The sequence below is a fragment of the Podospora pseudocomata genome (genome assembly GCF_035222375.1).
Source record: "Podospora pseudocomata strain CBS 415.72m chromosome 1 map unlocalized CBS415.72m_1, whole genome shotgun sequence".
Taxonomy (NCBI): Eukaryota; Fungi; Ascomycota; class Sordariomycetes; order Sordariales; family Podosporaceae; genus Podospora; species Podospora pseudocomata.
Window position 1 is genome coordinate 3,013,641 of NW_026946363.1, and position 22,348 is coordinate 3,035,988.

The 22,348-nt window shown below is 52.7% G+C and overlaps 6 protein-coding genes across 6 annotated transcripts; 2 read left to right on the forward strand and 4 right to left on the reverse strand.

Annotated features, from left to right (window-relative positions):
• Positions 1-2,609: 2,609 nt before the first annotated feature.
• QC762_111590 (uncharacterized protein) lies at positions 2,610-7,495 on the reverse strand (the record flags this gene model as incomplete). The annotated part of the gene is given in 5 exon segments (XM_062885578.1): positions 2,610-3,120; positions 3,308-4,037; positions 4,085-6,524; positions 6,533-6,684; positions 6,750-7,495. Coding segments are annotated over 3 exon segments (3,165 nt in total). The 5' UTR covers positions 6,009-6,524; positions 6,533-6,684; positions 6,750-7,495.
• Positions 7,496-8,058: 563 nt separating this feature from the next.
• On the reverse strand, positions 8,059-11,164 carry ZRC1 (Zinc resistance conferring protein). The gene is made up of 5 exons (XM_062885579.1): positions 11,052-11,164; positions 10,766-11,000; positions 10,223-10,684; positions 10,085-10,168; positions 8,059-10,012 (listed from the first exon to the last, which is right to left on the reverse strand). The coding sequence occupies exons 3-5, from the start codon at positions 10,346-10,348 to the stop codon at positions 8,546-8,548; spliced, it is 1,677 nt and encodes a 558-aa protein (XP_062748555.1). The 5' UTR covers positions 10,349-10,684; positions 10,766-11,000; positions 11,052-11,164; the 3' UTR covers positions 8,059-8,545.
• Positions 11,165-12,334: 1,170 nt separating this feature from the next.
• On the forward strand, positions 12,335-14,624 carry QC762_111610 (uncharacterized protein). The gene is made up of 4 exons (XM_062885580.1): positions 12,335-12,606; positions 12,661-13,480; positions 13,554-13,700; positions 13,757-14,624. Exons 1-4 carry the CDS (start codon positions 12,494-12,496, stop codon positions 14,591-14,593), a joined length of 1,917 nt encoding a protein of 638 aa, XP_062748556.1. The 5' UTR covers positions 12,335-12,493; the 3' UTR covers positions 14,594-14,624.
• On the reverse strand, positions 14,621-16,214 carry MCR1 (NADH-cytochrome b5 reductase). Its single transcript, XM_062885581.1, has 2 exons — positions 15,922-16,214; positions 14,621-15,753 (listed from the first exon to the last, which is right to left on the reverse strand). Exons 1-2 carry the CDS (start codon positions 15,976-15,978, stop codon positions 14,773-14,775), a joined length of 1,038 nt encoding a protein of 345 aa, XP_062748557.1. The 5' UTR covers positions 15,979-16,214; the 3' UTR covers positions 14,621-14,772.
• An 865-nt stretch (positions 16,215-17,079) lies between these two features.
• Positions 17,080-18,675, reverse strand: NBP2 (HOG (high osmolarity glycerol) pathway protein; the record flags this gene model as incomplete). Its single annotated transcript, XM_062885582.1, has 1 exon — positions 17,080-18,675. One exon carries the CDS (start codon positions 18,673-18,675, stop codon positions 17,080-17,082), a length of 1,596 nt encoding a protein of 531 aa, XP_062748558.1.
• A 1,480-nt stretch (positions 18,676-20,155) lies between these two features.
• SSU72 (RNA polymerase II subunit A C-terminal domain phosphatase) lies at positions 20,156-22,214 on the forward strand. The gene is made up of 2 exons (XM_062885583.1): positions 20,156-20,716; positions 20,776-22,214. Exons 1-2 carry the CDS (start codon positions 20,583-20,585, stop codon positions 21,431-21,433), a joined length of 792 nt encoding a protein of 263 aa, XP_062748559.1. The 5' UTR covers positions 20,156-20,582; the 3' UTR covers positions 21,434-22,214.
• The last annotated feature ends 134 nt before the right edge of the window (positions 22,215-22,348 follow it).

Consider the following 22,348-nt stretch of genomic DNA (forward strand, 5'->3'; position numbering starts at 1 on the left):
TTCACCGGGTCATACCGTCCATGCCGCTAGCCTCACCGCAATTGGGCGCATCCGATAGGCTACCACCCATGTTCCCCGTGGGCGGGCGTCCACTAGCCTATCATTGACGTCTCAGTCTTCCCCACGCTTTTCTCTAGGTTTGTTCAAGAACAACTTTTTCTCTTTCACTTCACCTACGGTGAGGGTATTATCAGAGGATGAGTGGTGACAGCAGCCTGTGCAACCTGGTGCCGACTCCTTCCCTATCTGTACGAGACACTTCGGCATGTCCAGATCTGTCAATCCCACATACAGCCTACCGATCCCTATCTCCCTTGGCATTGGACGCTTCCCTTCTTGCATCAAATTCCCGCCTCACATTCTCATCCATCGTGGCCCCTTCTCGACGTCGGTAGGTCCAAAATTCACATGGTTTTTCCACCCTATCATATCCTCCTCGGGGCCTGTCTCTTTCCAGCCGGCCACTACCTTTCCCCACGCTTCCTCACTGGTGCGCCTTCATCTCTGCCCTCATGCATTGATACCTGTGATACCAAACCTCCCTTGGGCCTAGCCAATCATGGCCAATGTCCCCTTTGGGCTTTGTTATTGCTTTTGCGCCTGTCATCCATTCACTTTCGACCTTTTCGATATCTTGCTGACACACCTCACTTGGAAGCAAAAAAAAAAAAAAAAAATAACATAGAATAAAACAAAGCCAAAAGTGCGGCCAGCTAAAGTCTGAATCGTGCCGCTGTTGCATTCTCACTCCGCAGTTAAGTGTGCCCGCAGCCTCACCTTGCATCTGCCCTCCTCCTACGGGCCAACGCTTCCCACGACGGTCAACCCGATGATTATTGGCCCACCGCCCGCGAGCTTTGCCTTTGCTTCTATGGCGCCAAGGTGTGTGTGGCTCGCAAGCTTTTGGGGTGTGTCAGTCCCTATCTGGCAAGCACTTGTTCGTCCACAGTGGCGACAAGAGGGGGGACAGAAAGACAAAGACACTGACTTGACTCCCTAGTCTGTCCAATCTCGTAAGGTTATCCCGAAAATGTGTGTGTTTACAAATCGTTACAGCATGACGAGAAGCAGTCCACAGCAGGCCGTGGTGAGGTATTTTGTCTCTGGACCGAGAATGTTCAGAGCCATTGCTCTGCCGAAACAAGACGGCCGCAATTGCACGACAGGGTCGTCAGGATCCAATCATGCGTGGTGGTCGCAATCTGCCCGAAAATATGTGTCTCCAACGTTTGCGGGGAGAGGGGAGAGGGGGGGGGAGAGAATAACACTACACCTTGAACCCACACAGGAGTTTTCGGCTGGTATTCGGCAGAATAGGGGATCTTCATCAAGCAGTTGGGGGGGGGGGGCTTATCGTTGCAGCCGATACGAGCCTTCGGGGTGAGTACGGAGCTTTTATCGGTCGTGCCATCCGCTGCCGGTTTTCTCGTCGTCAACTCGCTCTCGACGGAACAGACGGGCCATCAGATCTTAACAATGATTCGATACACCGTAGGTGTGGATGGATAGAATCGGGACCCAACTCGACAACAAACCCGGCCAAGAACTGCACTTCTCAATGGCTGCCCGCTGCCGGCCCTTGCCCTGTCAGTCTGTCTAATTCGAGTGCCAGTTCGTGGTCCCGGTGTGCATGTGCGTGTGCTTGACAGAAACATGGGGTGTGCGACGACTGTGGTGTATGGCGAGCACCCCGTTCTGAAGCTGTGGTGTGGCCAGCTTGAGACGGGGTTGGTCAGCAAGTCGGTTAGGTAGGATGTTGCTCTGACTGCAGCTGTCTTTCTGTGAGCACGTTTATCGCCAGTGTAAGTGGTTTCCTATCCACCTTGCCGTCGATGGGGGGGTACCTATGCAGGACGCTTGCATTCGAGGCGAGCAGTAAGCGCCAGAGGTTCGTTAAGAAGAAGCGCAATGAGTGCATGTTTGCCCTTTCCAACTGTTGGGTTGGTTGGCGTGTGGCTTTGATCTATTGTTTGAGGCTCTTTCCTCGACGGGAAAGTTCTTTGACGGCTTCTTACTGAGCCCTCGGCAGCTTTGATGCCGGTTCGAAACTAGAAGCACTAGGGCCATTATTCTTCAGGCTCCTATCAAATCAGAGAGGGGTACAGCAACCTGTAAGAGCCCTGCCGCTCTGGCAAGACAAGATCCTTCACACAAAGAGACCAATAGCAGTCATATCAAACACCCAGCCTCTTACGTAGTACTTACATGGTGATTGGAATCCATCTCAAGCCTTGATCATGACTCAGTACAAAGCCACTGAGTAGCGGCATTCCGAGTCAAAACTCGGTGGCCTATCCAAAGTTGAGAGGTCCACGACGATGATATCCACCATCAACAACACTACATACGCCGGAAACACTCAGCAAAGCGTCCAATGACTGGGCCGAAGTGGGTTGTTTTTATGGGCTCGCGCATTAAAAAAAGTGCTTGTACTCGAGCAAAGAGGTGAAAGCTCTCATAGGTAGACATCCATTTCTGATGCCCTTTTTTAGCCAACAACAGCATCATCAAACGCCATCACAGGTAGGCTGGCAAGGATCAGGTACAAACACATTTCGTTCCCACTAAATAAAAATACACAAAACCAAGCTTCCTATTCAAGCACATCATCACGTAGCCCCATTCCCATTCCCATTCCCATTATTCCCCCCAAACACCTCACCATTACTCCCCCTATTATGCACCCCATTCCCCAAATCCACCACCACCTCCAACCCCCATTCACCCCCCCTATCCACAAACCGTCCCTTCACCCCCTTTAGTCCCCTCCTCCCCCGGTTTCTTACACCCCCGGTGGCCTCCTCCCCCCCAGTCTCCTTATCAGCCGCCGCCGTTATCCCCTCCCTCTCATCCTCCATGTAATCCTCCAACCGAGCCTTATCTGTCGACGAGACAGCCACCAAGCCAGCTAGTTGATCCCCTTTCAGGACGGGAACATCCCAGACGGCGGTCTGGATCATGATCCCTAGCAAAAAGATAACTGTGGCTGAGACTTGGATGATCAAAAAGGAGAGGTAGGGCCAGTGGATTGATATGACTCTGTCGCCTGTGCCTCCTGGGGTGGTTGCTGTTCCTGAGGCCAAGATGACGCGGCCGCCGGCGTTGGGGGAGGCTCGGAGGCTATTGATCTCAAAGTTAGCTTCTGTCACGTTACAAAGGGTCGCAAAACAAGCCCGCTCATTTGTTAAAGGGGTTTCTTTGGACAAGGTGGTAGGAGTAACAGAAGAAGAAATAAAATAAACATTACAAAAAACAAATAGATAATATTAAAAAAAAAGGCGAGGGGGGGGAGGAGGAGGAAACATACGCATTGGTTAGCCCAAGGGCGATATTACTCGTGATATTACCCACCACTTCCCTCGCATCATCATTTCCCGCAACAGAAGAAGTGGCTTCCCCTAGCACCCTCCCCGATGAACCTATCTGCCCTGGAGAGTTGGTGGAGTAATTCCCGTTGAACAAACCCAAAAGGTAACGATGAAGATAGCTTGCGTGCTCCCGGTTGACGGTATACTCCCCCTGCCTCTTCCCAACAACAACCCTTGACGTGCTGCTACTGCTCAAGGCAGAAGAGTGCACCACCTCTGTCTTTGCTACCCCTTCAGACACCTCCACACGGTAGGTATTCACGCAGAAATAGAACAAGATCTCCAAGGCGGAGGTTGACTCGTCTGAGGTAGTGTAAATTAAAAAGAAATTGGCGATGCCAGAGGTGGTTTTCCCTGTGTCGTCGCCTGTGGTGAAGCCTAATGTGTTTCGAACAGGGAGGAAGGATGCATTAATGGCAGAGGTGATGTTGAGGTTGCCGGTGGTGAGGAGGATGCCATTTGGGAGTGTGGCTCGGGGGGAGACGAGGGTGGGAGGGGCGACGTTGAGTCGAGGGGTTATATCTGCTGTTGAGGAGCAGATTGCCAAGGAAGAAAAGTCGGGGAAGGTGCACGAGCCGGTCGAGCATGTTGGTGAGAGGTGAGCAATGGGTGAGGAGGGTGGTTGGAACAGAGAGCTGTGGATGGAGGTTATCTCGGCGGGTGAGAGGGCTACATCCTGTTAGCTGATAGGAAACATAAAGGGGCAAGGAGCATACCATTGTAAGGCTCAGGATGGGTATAAGCCTCGCTCCTCGGCACCGTTGCCGTCCCCCCTACCGCAATCCCACTACCGCCATCACTCAGAGGATACGTAATCGCCGCCTGGGTCAACGGCGACAGCAAAAAAGCTGTTGCTAGCAAAGCTGCAGCTGACATCCCCAGTGCCCTCCCCTTTCTCTTCAACATCAACTTGATGCCCCCTATTGGTGTCCTTTTGGCATCTTCAAACAACCCATAATCTCTGATATCCTTCTCTCCTCTTGCAAACGAGTTCCATTTCAACTGCGACAATCCCTCTCCCAATGGCACCACCAGCGCAGCTTGTGCTATCGCCACCAAGAACCCCACGAGGGTGTTCAAGGATATCGCCATTGGCCATTCAGACAAAGACTGCCCTTCGTGGATCTTGAAAACTGCTATTGTGAGAGCAAGACAGACAAGGCTGATGAAGCAACATGTCAGCTCCACAATCCAGCAGCCCAAATACCCGAAACATCCCTGACTACCATAGCCAGTTCCATGCTGTTGCTTCTTGCGTCTCCTCTGACGATCCCAGGACCTTTGAGCTTTCAAATATTTCTTATTTATTGGTGGGACATCCGGGATGGCATCCTGCCTGGGAATCTGCCCATCAATCTGGGATTCATCCTTTGGTTCCGTTCCCGGACCCGGGTTGAAATAATCGAGATCTTCATAATGCATAAAAGGCCCAGAGTTCGCATGGTTGCCCCAACCTGAAGACAATCGAGTCAGATTACTGGGACGGCTCTCTCTTTGCTGACTTTGCCTCAACCTTTCCGGAACCACATTTTGACTCGTTGTCGAACGAGAGTGATGCCGAAGGTTAGGAGTGCTATTAGTCTGCGTGGTTGATCTCCACGCCGAAGGTGGCACAGGCGTGATTTCTTCTTCTCTTGGAGGCTGCCGCTCGCTCGGAGGAGGCGTGATATTCAGCCATGAAGCCGTAACCGGAGGCCCAGACGTCGAAAATGTCGGTTCTGGAGCTGGTCCATAAGAAGTCCGAATGGGACCCTTACCCGGCTGTGCCGCCCGCGCCCTCGCTTCGTTCAACTCTCGCAAGTCCCGGCTCCCTCGCCAATATTGAGAAGGTGGGAATGGCACATCCACAGGATGCGATCGAAGCGGTTGTGGAGGTGATGGTTGCGGCACAGGCGGGAGGTCCTTGTTCTGGGTGGCATAGGCGAGCCAGATTGGCGGATAGCTTTCTGTGCGTGGGACATCGGGTCGTTGTGGCACTGGAAGCTGCTGCTGCTGTGACTGTTGTCTCGGCCAAGAGGGAGCTAAGAGGGATTCGTTGTACTGTTGTTGTTGTTGTTGTTGTTGCGCCTGATGCTGCTGCTGCTGTTGCTGGAAGGACCCCGCATTGCCAGCTGCTTGCCAACCCGACTGTGCCGCAGCTTGGTGGTGTTGATGATGGGGAGGCGAAGAAAGACCCAAAGCTGTGCCTCCTCCACTGCCGTATACGTAGTATTGCTGCAGCTGTTCCTGATCGACGTCGTCGCTATCCCCTTGCTGGACAATATCTTCTTCCTGGTCTTCATGGATGGAACTGGCTGGGGACACAGTATGTCGCCCCCCACTGCTCACGGTCCCCACGCGCTGTGGTGATAATGGCGTTTGTGATGAAGACGCATTGGTCGGTTTCCTTGCTGGTCGAGTCTCCAAAGGCGAAACTTGTTCCTCGAGAGCTGGTCTCGGGCGCGTAGTGGCAGTATTGGTAGCCACAGTCACTGGTTGTCTACGCGTAGTCGTTGACGATGCTGATGGTACCGATATCATCTGTGGCCGTGAAGAAGGCGCTGTCGATGTCACCGGGGGATAATACGGCTCCGAAAAGACATAACCCTCTTCATCCTCGAGGTAGTATCGGTCATCGTGACACGGAGGACCTGGGGGCATATCGGGCAGCGCCTATCGTTGTCGTCGTGGATTTATCGAGAAGAAACATTTCCCGTCTTAACGAAATCCTCTCATTCCGATATATCCAACCTCAATTCCTTCCCATCGATCCAACAAACACGAAGCTGAGTGAGCGGATTTTCGTTCCTTTGCCGGTCTATCTTACCATCCGTCTCACACAGCCGACGGAGAGTGTAGGCACCGCAGAATCAGACGTGACAACAATTCGTCCCTCCTCCCTCTTGCCAAGTGCCAATTGAACCAAGAGGTGGAGAAAACAAAAACAGCGACGGGGAAGTTTGGAGAGCAAAAAAGAAGATCAAATCGAATGATGAAATGTTTGGTTTAGCCAAACAACCACTCTTACCTACCCACCCCTCTCTCCTCATGTCTGAGGTAAGCTCAGCTTGGTTTAGTACATGGGGGAGGGGTGATGATGCACGATCCGTACCTGTCCATTTCTTACATACATAGACGATCCCGGCTACACACACACACACACACACACACACACACACACAGACAGAACACAAGGCCCAACAAACACACCCATTAACAAACCCACCACCCTCACAAACTGACTTTTTGATGCGTGCCTTGATTTTTCAACGTTTTATTGCCAAAGCCACCTGCACTCTCATCCGGCTTAGCTTCACTGGTGATATCTGTACCTTTTCTGCGCAATGTCGTCAATCAATCCCCCATCCCGTCTCTGTCCATCACCAAATACACCCAACTCACCAATGTCTCTGTACCCTCAGCCGTTTGATGACTGAACCGGGCTTTTCGTTTTCTTATCCACCCTCACCGATTGCTCGCAGCAACAAGCAGGCCGAGGCCAGGGCCGGTGAGAATTTCAGGCCGGGTAGCTGCTGTTGCTGCTTGCCTCTTCCCCAGCCTCTTCCCTCCCAATCGAGGCATAAGATGTGATACAATCCTTGGCATGACCTCGATCTCCAGAATCCGACTATTTCTACATTTCTTCGAGGATCAACAAACTTGCTGGAAAGATGAAATAATTTGATCTATATGATAGAATCGACTTGTACACCCGGTTAATAGAGCAGGAAAAAAAAAAGGGTCCAGTTTACTCAGTCGTTGTTGTACTACGGACTTTTATGGTGGAGCCAAACCCACCACGGCATCAACCCCCTCCGAGCCGGGACAAATAACATCCCAGAGAAAGCTGCTGCCTGAAGATTCAAAAAACCTCACGTTCAAAACACTTGCACAAATCCCTATTTATGAAACAGTGTTTTTACCATCATTCTAACCCTTATGAAGCCGAAAAATGAGAAGCATATGGTGTTTGTGAACCAAGATCGCTAGAAACCTCACAGAACCCCCAAAATAAGACGAACAATTGCTGCGCCGCCGCGCGGTAGTCTCGGCACAGGTGGTCAGCTCCAAACAGAAATGCAAAATTCCCGAGCTGCCGCGGCCGCTCGATAAGATGCTGAGCTCCAATATACTCAAGCCCTCAAGCCCTCAAGCCCCCAGGCCCTCAAATCCTCGAGAGAGAAGGGTGTCACGACCAGTCCCGGCCCGGTTACACTGCATTTTGATCCCCTCTTTTCCCTCTTTCTTCTCCGCATCTCCCCAGAGTGCCTTCCATCCCACTTCCCCACTTCCTCAATCCTGAAACTTGTGGCTTTGGCGAGCTAGGATGCAAAGAATTCACGTTCAATGCTGCAATCTACTTAAGCAACTGTTTTAATTGTTAAGTAAGTGAAGTGATGGCACCGAGCAAAGTCTGAACGGAAGCCGATGATGGGTGGACCCACCCGGTGCCGACCCGGCCCGGCCCGGCGAACAGGTGGATCTACGTCGGACGCCGAGCCAACCGGGGTCGAGGCCGGCCCAAAGAAAAACTGACAGTCTGCCTTGTCAAAAGTATACAATCCCGATCCTGTATTTTTGGTTCATCCAAACCGAGAACAACAAATCCCAGATTATAGAAACCTGGGACCAAACCACCGGTAACATCACCCCTAAGGGCACCTTCTACCCGGCGGCACAGGCCCAATCCATCGCATCCAATATCACTCAGTCAAAAGGCAAATACCGGTAGACTCCTCTATTGTCCAAATCATAACACTTATACATCCACCGCCTCCCACCCAATACCCATCGCGCGCACGCTTCGCTCATGTTATACCCCCCTTGATGATGCCCCTTAAATTATGCCACACCCAACAACCAAGCAGCTTTTTGACCCTCTCAACATGCCCAATAAATAAAAGCCCGTACACAAAACAACGATATAAACCGCTGAACTCATCCCTCCAAAAAGAAAAAAAAGAAAAAAAACCTCCCTAAACGCCCTATCCCATGTGACCCCCCAGGAAACAAAACACACCAATCCAACTCCATAGCCATGTAATCCCTGGGGTAATTCCTTATATAATAACAAGACAGAAAAATACACACCACTACTAATCCCGATACGCAGTGAATGAACCCCCAGACGTAGATTCCACATGCGTCACGCTCGACACCTCCGACCCTGATGATGCGCTCCGTCTGAACAGCCAGTCCTAATGGCGATGTTCATGGCCGTGATCATGGCTGTGATCGTGATCCGAGTGTGAGTGGGAATGGCTGCTTTCTGGCCGTGATCCAGCTGCAGAAGTGTTGCAGCACCCCTTCCCAACACAGTCATCAACACAGTCCAGGAGGCACGCATCCTCCTCCTCTAGCTCTCCACACCTTGGCGCCGCGATAACTGTTGAGCCATCCAACCCCATATTCACCACCGATTCGTGGTCATGCCCCTCATCCAAACAGAACTCTGGTTGGATCGTAGCGCTGTGAATACCGTAGGCGTGCAAGCATTTCCTAGCCATCTTAGCCACCTCCATGTATCTCGCGCCACCAGCCTCGGAGAGAGGGAAGGCGACCTTGATATGCATCGAGGCCACGATCTTGGTATCAGAGAGCTGCCAGATATGGACGTGGTGGCAGCTGACAACCCCGGGAAGACACTGGATATCCTCCTTGACTTCTTGCAGGTCGATGTTTTCTGGCGTGGCCTGAAGAAGAACCTTGGATGTCGCCTTGGTGAGAGGAATGGCCGATTTGAGAATGATGAGCGTGATGAATAGAGAAACCGCTGGATCAGCGTATCTCTTGCCGCTCCAGTCTGTCAACCAAATGATGAGCGCGGTCGCAATGACACCCACATTTCCAAGCGCATCTCCCAGTACGTGAAGAACCATGGCGTCCATTCCCATATCGGCGTGACTGTGGCCGTGCTTCTTTCCAGGCTTCCTTGGCTTGTTGTGATTATGCGAAATGTGAACGACCGAGTTGCGCCTAGACCGTTTCCCATGAGTATGCGCAGGTTCCGCCTCTTCCGGAATCACAGCATCTCCGCTTTGCTCAAGCAATGGCTGCTCCTCCTGAGCAGGCCCGTCAAGGAGCGCACTTTCATCCTCAGTATTACTGTCGCTGCTGGATCCATCATCGACCGGGGGTTTGGTAGCGGCGATGATCTCCTGTCGGAAACTGGCGGGGTGGATGCTGATATCGTCTATACTCAAACGGCCGTGCTGCCGGGCAGCCTGAAGACGTTTCTTGTGCCCGGAACGAGAACCTTGGCGGGAATGGCTATCAGTTGAAAATCGAATGTTTCCACCCGGAGATTCAGGGATCAAAGCAGGAGGCTGCTCGTTGATGGGCGATGCCAGGTCACGGTAGCCGGCGCGTCCCTCCTCTGCCGTGCTAACATCTGCTTCGTGTGTATGCGAGTGTCCGTCGCCATGGTCGTGGGCGTGGTCATGGTCGTGATCCCCAGGCCCATGCGAATGTCCGTGTCCACCAAGAACGACAAAGCCAACCAAGTTTGACGCCAATCCCATGCAGCCCACAACAAGGATGAGTTGAGGGTTTTCGATATCAGGTGGATCAACGAGTCGTGAAATGGCTTCGAGTACGATAGAAACGCAAAGGGCGATGAGGAAGACAGCGTTGAAGAACGCACCCAGAATTTCGGCACGAACCCACTACAGGTCAAGTCAGTCAGTGACACAGATTTTCAGAGCGGGCATGATGGCGCTGGGCGAGGCGGAACTCACTCCGTATGAGAATCTGTTGGTGGTTGCCTTTGCCGCTACAGAGACGGCCCATAGACCGACGAGCAGTGAGATGATATCGTTTAACTAGCAGATGGTTAGCGACGAGGGAAATAAGCCGGATGACGAGGCAATAGGTACCATATGAAAGGCATCCGCCATCAGCGCCAGTGACCCAACCATGAAGCCGACAGTGAGCTCCAGGACGAAGAACATGACGTCGATGACGAGCATCACCTTGATGCGCGTCGACTTCGACCACCCCATCTTGAATGTCGTTCCGAAAGAATTCCTCCAAAAATTGAGTCGGGGTTGGTGATGTGTTTCGCGCTCGATGTGTTATGCAACAGTGGGATGAAAAGAGAAAACAACAAAAAAATGGGATGTGTTTTGCGATGGCGCAGGTCAGACCGAGACGTCTGGTCTTTGCGTGATCAGACTGGGCGAGAATTCGCCGCCCCTCGCTGTTGACTAAAAAGGTGTGAGATGGCTAGCGTGCCCAGCGGTCGGGTCCAGGAATAAAAAACGTTGGCCGGGGGTTGCGATTATCTTTCAGACCCCTGTCCCGCCCTGCCGGTGACCTTCCTCAAAGAGATGCTTCAGCTGAAAGTTCAGATCAGTATCCGTAGCCCCATCGCATTCGCGCGTTCAATAGTTTGGTGACACTCTTGTAGAAATACACACAAGATAGATGGCATTGATCTGATCGCAAGGAACGGCATCTTGTTGCGCTCCCTCGCTGAGGTGTGCTGGCTCGTGGCAGTGAAAGGAAGCCGGCCCTGGTGACATCAATCAGGCGCCCCGCTTGCCCTGGAATGCCCCGCTTTTTTGAATCGCCGCAGCAATCGAGAGAAAGCCGTCGGAGTTCACATTCGGCAGAGACTCGTTCCAGCAAGTTGACTGTTTGGGGGAGACAGTCCCGTGTTTGAGGATATTAGCTACCGAATCTATTTTCTTTTTGGAATCCAACCTTATTCTCAATAAACTTTGTCCTGCCAGGAACAAGCACCGTTGGCGAACTCTAAACTTATGTGTAACGTCCCTGAATCCATCCACCGGTGCACTTGGACCCTCACCAAAACCGTTGAACCAGAACAGGCCTTGTTGACTCAGCTAACCTGGTGATGCATTTACCTACGCGCCAGCGAGCTCACTTATCAGCAAGGAATGGCCAGACGTGGTGATATCAAACTACCGATACAACACCAACCCAAGACTTTCGGCGCGGGGGCTAGTACCCTTTTGAGCAGGTGACTACGCGAAGATCAACTACACTATCCTCAACTCAACCATACGCATGAACATTCGTGGACAACTACCTGCCTGTAACGTCAGGTCCTATGCCGTGGAAAAGTCAAAACTAGCGCTTTATAGGGCAACAAGTCATGCGAACTCTTGCGGGCCGCATGATCTAGAAGCTCTCAGGTTACACCACATTCAGGTGTCGAAGCTATCATATTCAGTATCCAGGAACACATACATGACAAAGGACGGTGCTTCAACACTGAACATCGATTGACCTTAGATCATGTCATCGACAACGTTATACCCTAGTATTGCTCCTAGACTCGGGTGCATGGAAGGTCGACCAATGAGTGGTACTTGGAAATGGGTGATCCAACAGACTCGTCCCCACCTACACAAAGTACACCAATTACGCAGTGTTTTATATAGGGATTTGTAACATTTTTGCAAGATTTCTCATTAAATATGCGGTTCCTACTTTCCCACAACATAGTGAACACCAATGACATGGAATCCAGCCCTTACTTAAGCCTGAACTTTCAACCACATCCCCAAGAATGCGTATGCCGCGACCATCAAAAAAAGAGACATAGGATATTGGGGGTCAAAAGTTGAAGAAAACAAAACATACAACACCGAGGATTCCCCAGTGGTCACCCACCTGAGTACTGATTCGGCGTTCAGCTGTTTGACGAGGGCAGAGCGGACGGGATGCCGTATTTTCAACTGACTATGGTCGTATGCGACAGCTCTGTACCAAAATCTAGTTTATATCCTAATGGGTGAGATATTGCCCATTTGTGGGTTCATGTAAAACACCAACATGAGCGCGCCCAACCCTATACCTAGCCCAACATAACAGCAGCGACAAACAAAATAGTCGAAACCCACACAACGGGTAAAATGAGCGAGTCTTTGTCAGATCTCATATAAGATTGACTAGAGATGATTCAAGGTGAATGAATTTTGGGTCCATGGTTTGGGATCCAATAGGATTAGGCTGCCATTTGTCACGCAAGTCTCACAGGGTCGAATGTCAGCACTGAAAAGAGATTGACTTAAGTAAGCACACGATCCTTGTGCAAAGCTGGCAGTCCATCTCTCTTGTGCTGTACAGTTGAGACCAGACTTACAACTTGCTTCATAGATATATCCTAATAATATATCATGGCATGTTTCTTCCTCCCCAGTGGAATCGACGAAGGTGGGTCGAACCAGAGCCCATTCGCCCCTCCTCCCTCCAAAGCCCAACAAGCCTGTGTAAGTTGCCGAAAGCAAAAGTGAGCCTCCCTCTTAACCCCCTTCTCATGAACCAACACTGACAACACGCCCAGGAGAAAATGCGACAAAATCCTCCCCACATGCGGCCTCTGCGCCAGAATGGCCCGGCCATGCGATTACACCATCCTCGACACCATCCCACAACAGCAACCGGCCCAAGCATCATCAGAGGAGCTCGCAACCCTCCAGGCCCGGCTGTGTGAGCTAGAGAATCGTCTCAACAATGCCTCTCAATCTCAACAACCACCACCGCCACGACAACCATCACCACCTACCATGCACATCAACCCTGAAATTCTCCCTCCTCTACCTCCCAAACCACCCTCGCCCCTCTGGTCCCCTTCTGCTGTCCCCTCCCGCTTTCCCACCTCCTTATTCCTCGACCTGGACGCCTTCAACTGGTCCACCACCCCCATCCCCGCCCCCAATATGCCCATCCCAAGTGAAGTCCTCGACATCCTATCCAGAGGCACAACAGTCCAAGACACCGCCACCGAATACTTCCACGGCACCCACGCTTGGTTCCCCTTCATCTCCAAAAAACGCATGGAGCTCGGGCTGTCCCTCTGGGAAGCCGGTCCCGAACTTGCCTTCCTCTTTCTCGGCATGAAACTGGTAAGCACCCCAGTCAACAACGGGGTGGAGCCAGCCGGCAACCCGCTGTATACCGCAGCGAAAAGATTCTGGGCTTCGCTCGAACAAGCCGGGAGCGTGAGCCTGCAGTTTGTCCAGGGGATGGTGCTGGTGACGGTTTATGAGATGGGGCACGGGATATACCCCACGGCGTGGATCAGCGTAGGAGTGCTGGGGAGATGGGTTGAGGTTTTAGGACTGCCGGGGTTTAGAAGAGGAGGGGTGGCGTTGGGGAGCGTGGTACGTCTTTTCAGCTGCTGTGATGATGACTCTGAAACCGATGATGGATGATGCTGACAGTACCTTCAAAAAGACAACCTGGACTGAATCCGAAGAACGCCGCCGTTTGTGGTGGGCAATCTACATTCTTGATCGCTGCATCTGCCTCGGCAACAAGAGATGTTTCTGCCTTCCGGAGCCAGACGAGTCTTTTGTCCTGCCGGTAGATGATAAAGCTTTTGTTAGTTCCCTTTCCCACTTGCTACCAAGTCACTAACCCACCTTCCGCCCCTCCAGGACGAAGGCAACCCAACCCTCTCCCCCACCAACCCCCTACCAACAACCCCGTTCACCACCCAGGCTCTCTCCCCCTTCACCCGCCTAGTCCAATCCTCCCTGCTCCTCTCCCGCACCCTAACCCACGTCCGCACCGTCATCCAATCCAACATCTCCAACCGCCCCGTCCCATTCTCCCTTCCCCTTCTCACGTCCCTCGCCACCGACCTGGTTAACTTCACCCAGGTGATCCAATCCGAACTTTCCCCCGAACTACCCTCCCCCGGGACTACCACCACCCCCTCCTCCACCTCAACCTTCCTTCCCACCACCACCACCATCTCCCCTTGCTACACCATCTCCCTTCTCCCGTCTCTTTCAATAGCTCTCTCAACTCTAATTCTCCTCTTCGACACCTACTGCACCCCCGAAAACCAACACCTCGGCCCCTCCCCCCTCCCCGGCCCCGAAGCTCACCCCCTCCAGTCCCCCTCCCACATTTCCTTTGCTCAACAGTCTATGCAAGGGCTACGGGAGACCTCCCTCAAGATCCGCGAGCTCTCCCTCGAACTCCTCGACCTGCTCGTCCTCCCCTCCCAAGAAAAAAAACTCTCCCCTTTGTGCCTCGACAGCCTCTACGCCTCAATGGCAACACTGCACTGGTTATGGAAAGAAGGCGGCGACGCGGACGTGAGAGAGGCGCTCGAGGATGTGCGACGGTGCATAAGCAGGACGAGCATGCGGTGGCGGGTGTCGAGAGAGTACCTCGAAATACTCAAACGGCAAGACGTCAGTTTTGCCATGGCTTTCAGGGCTGAGAGTGGCAAGTCATGTTTGACACGTGTGGACGGATCGTAATCGCCGCTGTCGTTGACAATGATGGGACTCGCATGAACAAGCAAATGTTAAAACTCCATAATAAACGTTGAGGTATACACTGGATGGATAATACATAACATAACGCCAATTCTTCTCAGTCAAACCCCAAACACCATTGGCTTGCTTGCTTGCTTTCCCATAGTCTAACAAATACCTCCTCAAAACTTGTAAACCTGCTCAGGGGTATATCCCAACTCCTTCAAAATCCCCTTCAACTCCCCCTGGTCCCTCGGGCTCTTCTTGTTCCCCGAAATGCTGTCCATCATCCCCGGCGGCCCGCAAACAAAAACCTTGATGTTCTCATTCTTCGGCTCCGGCAACACAGTCTTCAGCAGCTCCTTGTTGATGAACCCCTTCGCACCAGTCCACTGCTTGGGCGGGTTGTCCAAGACATAAAACGCCCTGAACCGCTGAGGGTAGTGGTTCTCGAGCGTGGCCAGCTCGTTCTTCAACAAGATATCATCCGCGCTGACGTTGCCAAAAACCAAGGTAACCTTGGTCTTATCCTCGGGGTTGTTGAAGATGGTCCTGAGCAGCTGGTACATGGGCGTGATCCCCGTACCACCAGCCACAAGAGCAATATGCTCATGCTTGTTCGGCGACCAAGCATACTTTGGCAGCGGCCCCTTCACATCAAGCCTCTGACCGGGAGCCATATCGTGCAAATGGGTGCTCATCGGGCCATTGGGGTACTTCTTCACCAACAAATCAATATACCCCGGCGTGTCCTCGTCGCTGATTGGCGTGTACGGCCTCAAAACAGCCTTCTCGGCATCCACAGGCTTGTACTTTGTCAAAATGGCACTCGCGACAGGAAGGCCAGAGACCATGTCATCCTCGGGCAGGCGGAAACGAAGACGCTTCGAGTTGTGGTTGATGATCTCCACCTCCTCAAGCTTGAGGCTGAGGAAGCCTTGGTCGCCGCCGGTGAAGGCTTTCTTGGCCTCGACGCCCGGGATCTTCTCCGCGACGGCGGCGGAGGCGTTCTTGACCTTTTCTTGGGCTTTGTTCGCGGCGGTGGAGCCGGATAGGAAGTAGTAGCCTGCACCGGCGAGACCGGCGGCGGCGGCGCCGTAGAGGAGGGTGTTGTTGCTGCCCTTGGAGGAGGGGGAGGGGTCGGTGGCGTAGCTGCGGATTTGCTGCAGAATCAAAAAAAATGTCAGTCAATGCGGTACAGGAGCCATGATTGCAGGATGCGAAAGAAGCTCGAAAGCTACCGCTTAGTCTGCGGTTGGTACATCCCTCGTGCTGACCCAGCGATGACGCAGTTGGGGAGAGGGAGACAGCGAACAAAAAATTAGACTCACGCGCTTGAGGGGCGCAGAGACCCGGAAGGCGGACCGACTAGCGACGAACAGACTCATTGTTGGTGATGATGTTGACGTTTTTTTTTTTTTTTGTTGGAGATGTTGGAGAAGATCAAGAACTCCAAGAACGAGACAGGACCCAGGTGTTTGTATCTCAATCGGAGTGGAGGAAGGAAAGAGACGGGAGATCTGTAAAAAAAGGTGGAGGAAATCCGACTCTCTAGGATGTTGCTTGATTAGCCGTTGTTCCTACCCAGCGATTCCGGCGATTTACGTCATCCCCTCCCCCCAAGGCCCGCTAGAAACATGCCCTGCAGCACGACTTATCAAGTTGGGTTTTTGATGATGGAACAGGTGGGGTCTGTCTGAAAGTTGAGATGTCATCAGGAGTCTTGATGGCAGTGTTCATCTCTTGTTTTTAGAATCGAGGAATTAGGTAATTGCCAATGGCTTCAGATGGCAGGTTTGGGCATGTGTGTGTTGATCAATGTATCCTTTTCTTCAACAGCAATCCTCTATCTCACAAACATCAACACAACAAACACCCTCCTCTGAACTATTTATCAACCTTATGATGGCACATGTCTCAGCCACCCACTCCAATGCAATTCTTTATAACGGAAGACAGCCTCACCAACACCCAGCAATGATCTCAACCATCCACACAGACAAACACATCTCACCTCCCCCACCCACCATCACAACAACGCAACACTCGGAAAACAAGACCATAGAAAGACTCAAATGGGCTCCCATCATGATCATTCAGCATTCAACATCAAAAAAGATGACAATCGACAAAAAAAAAAAGATAATAAACAACCACGAGAAGAAAAAATAAAACCAGTAGGGTAAAAAGCCATTTCAAAGACAATAAAACATTTCGCTCTTCCTTTTTTCCACACAACCCACCCTAGAATTTCCGCCCAGCTTGGGGGGAAAAACAAAAGAACCAGTCCTCTCATTTTATCAAGGCTCTGGGGTTAGGGGGTAGATATTAGTAGTACATATGTCTTGACGAGTTCAACAACACCAATTCCCTACTCCACGCTTTGCCATGCCCAATAATTTGTCCTGGTCCTGTGAGAACATTGCTGCTTCCTTCTCGTGTGTTGAAGCTACAGCCCGAAATTTCACCTCCCCTACTTTCTCGCATTATCACCTGGACGCCCTCTTTGTACTCTCCAGCTTCGCATCCGGTAGCGTTTCCAATCCTGGCTCCCCTTTCTTGGTGGTGCTTATCACGTCTTGACTTCCTCTCCTGAGAAATCCGGCCTCGTTGTGGAAGAGTAGTGTTGGCGTGTTGGCTTGAGAGCCTCCTCGCTGGCCGTGGTAGTGCACTACCTGTGGAGGTGGCTGGCCAGCTTGTGTACCCAATAGGTGTTGTGGGTAGGGGTCTAGGTCCTTGCTGCTCGTGCTAAAGGTTGATACTACCGGCTGGTGAAACCCGTTTGTTCCGGTTGCTGTTACTGTCGACCCGGAGCCTACGGTTGTGGCAGGCGATTGTGGAAGCTGATACTCGGTTTGAGTTGGGGTTCCCGCTTCGTTTGTGGCATTGCTGGGGCTTCCGGGGCTGGTAGTATCCAGTTGCCCTGTCAAGCTCGTCATGCCACCTTCAATATCACGGAGCAGCCGAACATATTCCTCAGGGACAAGCCCACTCTCTTGTGTTCTCGGATCCTCGGCCACAAGCCAGCCTTGACCATGCCGATATGATACCCAGATGATCTGACCCTCCACGAGCGGGAGCTCGTTCTCGTTCTCGCGCTCAAAATCAAAGAGAGCCACGGCTTTGCCGTGCATTTCCTCGTCGGGAGACGTGATGGTGAATTGATAGTCCCGTGAATAGCGGGATTCGTCAACGTTGTGGTATCCTGGCGAGGAGCACGTGCTCGAGTTGTCCGAATCGTAGGCGCCCTCGTCAGCGTAGCCCCTGGGCTGCTGGTTGGCGATTTGGTATGGCTCGTTTCCATTCCCGGCGTGTCCGTTGTCAGTGTGTCCCGCCTGTCCTGGTGGATAGGTCACGTATTCGCCGCCTGGGCCGTTCGCTTCGTTCCCTTGGTTGATGTAGTACCGGTCAGCTCCGTCGGCGCTGGTGCCGACGTAGAAGCCTCTATCGCCGCCATAATGGTCCTGGCTCATGAGCTGCTCACGGCCAACCCGACTCCTGCCGTAGATGCCACCCGACGAGGTCTTGTGATGCTTCCTGTGCCGAGAACTGACGACTGGGCTCTGGAGATCCTCGTCCTCGCTCCACGGTGGGCCGTCTGCCAAATGGATAGAGGGCAGATCAGCCGGTCTGCCGTGTGAGCCCCCGCCGCCACTGCTCCAGAAGTGGCCATCCCAGCCCCGGCTGTCCCAGGCGGTTGGTGGGTCCGAGAGACGTCGCTGCTCGCTGGCGGGGGTGGTCATGCCCGAGGGCGGTCGTGATGGCTCCGGGGGCGGACCATAGTGAAGCGGGTGACCGGGCGGGTAGGCAAAGTCTCGTACGAGCGTGTAGGGCAGGCTCGAGGGGAGGAGGGGGAAGATGTGAGAGGGCGGGCGTGACCGTGAGGGTAGCGAACTCGTGGTCGAGTACTGCGACAGCCGGTTCTTGGACGCGTGCGACATTGGGCGAGGAAGTTGGCTCCTGCGAGCGGGAGGTGAGGTGATGAGCGGTGGAAGTGCGGGGTGGGCCGCGTTCGCAGTCACCGGCGACGATATGGCGGGCGGCGACGTCGCTGGAGAGTTTGCGGGCGATAAGATCGCCGTCATGGTTTCCGAAGAAAGAGACGGCGGGACGGGCGTAGAAGAATTACTGATGTCGGGCGGGTGGGGTGCGGCCCTTTGCGCGCTGGCCGCTGGCTCGATTCGCTCGAAATTGAATAGCTGCGTGGGGACCCCCCAACCAGGCCTGCTCCCTACACTAAACCAGGGGTTGATAACTGGGGTCCGCGACTCGACCGAGTCTTGACCTTGCGCCTTCGAAACGCACGGTCTGTTTACTTTTTTGTCGTTGTTTAGAGCGAGGTTGTATTGTTGAGAAGAGAATCGTGTTTGACCCTCTCTTGTGACGGGGTCCGGACGGACCCTCGTTTCTCGAGGAACTGGAACCTCCTCTCTGCTCTCAGGCGCTGGCGCTGGCGCTGGCGCTGGCACTGGCGCAGAACGGGGGCGGGCGTCTTCACAGTGCAGAAAAAAAAGATCAGACGAACGAAACTCGGCGGCTCGGAGGGGTGGAGCGTTGGGGGAACCTAGAACCGGTCGTTCGCTCGAGGCTCGACTCCGGAAGGTCGGAGAAAGGGGGGGGCAATGGGTGTCTGTTCCCACGTGGAAGGGCTGTCGAGAACAGTGGTGGTAGATGAGGACTTGGAAAAGAGAGCCAAATCAATTGGCCATTCCCAGAGCAAACGTGATGTTTGACAGACAATCGGAAGTCAAAGATGAGGGGAACCACCCACTACAACCCGCGAGCGGAACACAGCGCACACAGCAGGCAGAGAAGCGGGCGGCTGGCCGGGTTGCTTAAGCGCGCTGCGGCCAGAATCAGAGACCAGGCCCCAGCAATTGCCAATCACTCTCCATTTTCTATTCACCATCTTTCATACTGTGTACAGATAGATGGATAGCCAGCTATGTAAGATCTGTATACTGTGTATGAACCAACTGCATGTTGGTGACAGTCGACGAGGGGAGAGAGAGGCCCGGAATGGCTGCACCTTTCATTGGCGAGCTCTGGCATCTGGACACACAAACTCAAAGGATTGTTCTGTCATTGAGAAAGCACAGTTGTCTCCTGTCTGCATTACGAGACGCATAGGTACCTAGCCGTCGTCCCAGCACAGAAATCGTTGTCTTGTCGTCCCATCTATATATAGCTTCTGTGAGTAGCATTCCCCAAGGTCCTGGGAGGAAAGTCGAAGAAACACCCAAAAAGCTCGGTTAAATATACTGAAAAGTAGACTGATGAACGAACCACTTGTTTTCATTCGGAAGCTGGCTCGAGACAAAGAAACATGGAGGGGGCTTGAGAGAGGGGAAAGAAGCGAAGGTACCTTGGGAACAGTACTGTGTAGCAACCTAAGGGGAAACATGTAGCGCACGGGCCACATTGTTTCAAGTCCGCATCCAGGCTGTGGGGCTCGTCATCCATCCGGCTCAAGGCGGTCAGTGGCGGCGAGACCTCGCTAGGGCCAAGACCGACTGCCGAAAACATTTCAAGGCTTCTTCCAACCGCGACTCTCCATTTCTGCATCATCAACACTGCTACCTACTCTGCATCAACAAACAGACAGCGCCACTCATACCACTTCTCACCTCTCGTGGGGCGACAGCACCCAAATAGTAATGGGTGTTTAGCTGTGCCGGGTACTCTCATCTCTTCAGCCTTGCTGTGTCTTTCAAAGGTAAAAATTCCACGCTGCCCTCCCCGAACATGCCCTTTGTCTTCCATGATGAACTCTTTATTGGAGCTGTCTTAGACTCGCTTTGCGGGCCATGATGATAGACTTTTTATTACGCTTTTAACTGAAATGACAAACAACACCTTGATGATCAAGTCGAAAAAATTGCATTGGCAAGACAATAAGGTAGCTAACACCCGTGTCCAGAGTTGATTTTCAACAACCATCGATGGGAACGATCAGCAGCAGCATCAAACAAATCCGTCAGGGGTATTCATCATGGACACCGCCAACGGTAACGCGACTACGGCTTCGGCTGCTCCCGCTGCTCTGGCCCAGCCAAACGGCCACCGGGAGGACCCTGGTGGCTTCAAACTCAAGTTTTGCACCGTATGTGCCAGTAATCAGAACAGGTAAGATACAAATGTCTGCTTTTGAAGGTGGTGCGCGGGGGAGGATTAACACAGCTCAGATCTATGGAGGGCCATTTGCGTCTGGCGTTGGCAAACTATCCAGTGATTTCTTTCGGAACCGGCTCTCTTGTCCGGCTTCCAGGTCCTACCATCACACAGCCCAATGTCTACAAGTTCAACGAGACCTCGTACGATAGTATCTACAGAGAGCTTGAGGCCAAGGACCCCCGTTTGTATCGGGCCAACGGACTTCTTAACATGCTCGGCCGAAACCGCAACATCAAGTGGGGCCCGGAAAGATGGCAAGACTGGCAAGTAGGCATGCCCCGAGTCAAGAAAGAAACAGACAAAGGCTTCGAGGGCATGGAGGGAGGCGTCGCCGATATAGTCATTACCTGCGAAGAGCGCTGCTGGGATGCTGTGATCGATGATCTTCTTAACCGGGGCTCTCCACTCAACAGAGCTGTTCATGTTATCAACATTGATATCAAGGACAACCACGAAGAGGCCTCCGTTGGAGGCAAAGCCATGGTCGACCTTGCCGACTCCCTGAACCAGGTCGCGAAAGAAGAGCGCGAAAAGGTTGGCGCAGCGGCGTTTGATTCTGGCAGTGGTGCTGCCAGAGCCAGCTTTGATGAGCGTGTTCCCGAGGTGATTGGTGAGTGGCAGGAAAGATGGCCTAACCTTCCTGCGACTTGGACTTTGGCTTGGTTTTGATGAGCTTCACTTCATTCATCTCTTTAACACTCATATTTCATGGTTTAGCGGGCGTTGGGCGGTTGGTATTGTTTTCGGGATATGGGCTTTGGGCATTGAATCAAGCAAGCGACGGATAGCAGACATCTCATGAGGCAGGCTTATGAAGCGGCGACTCCGAGACCGCTCTTTGTTTTCTTTTTCTTTTTCTTTTCTATTTTCTTTTCTTGCTGTCTTTTGACGGCGACTGGCACCGCCTTGCACATGATTCTCCGCCTTTTGTTTTTTTACCGGCGCGGCTCCGTTGGTCGGACTTTTGCCGTGACCCGGGATGCAGTGATTAAAGGACCGGATCGGCCCTGTTAGGACTCCGGACCTAAGATCGAGATGAAATGAGGCGACAGGGGATGTTCCGCCGAGTTCTCAGCCCAAGAAGACGTCGACCCGCCGAAGCGCAAAAAATGACTCGGCTTCCAGAATGTCCTGATCGGAGGCATCTCTGTTCAGAGGCGCAACGAGAGGTGTGATTTATTTATCCAGCGTACGGAAGATCAAACGGATGTTCCCATGGGGGCTCATGCGGATGGGCCCGAGAGTCAATGCATATGGAAATCAAGCTCAGAAAATCACACGCTATCCATGTGACCGTTACCGCAGAGAGAGCCGCAGCAAGGGGACATTTCTATTTCCCTACATAGTGTACTGCGTCCACAATACCTACGGTTCTCATCGGTGGACGGAGTAGGTACGAATACAAATATTGGTGTTTTCTGGGCAGGCTTGTCCCGTGGAGATCGGCTAGCCAGGGACTGGTCTGATGGTGTCTTTGTTCTGATATGGATGGTCCTTGTCTCCGTGACCTCCCTCAGCTCGTGGTGTGCTTTGTGGGTGATGTCGTGCATGCCGGCGCCTGCCGTGGCCACGTGCGATCAAGTT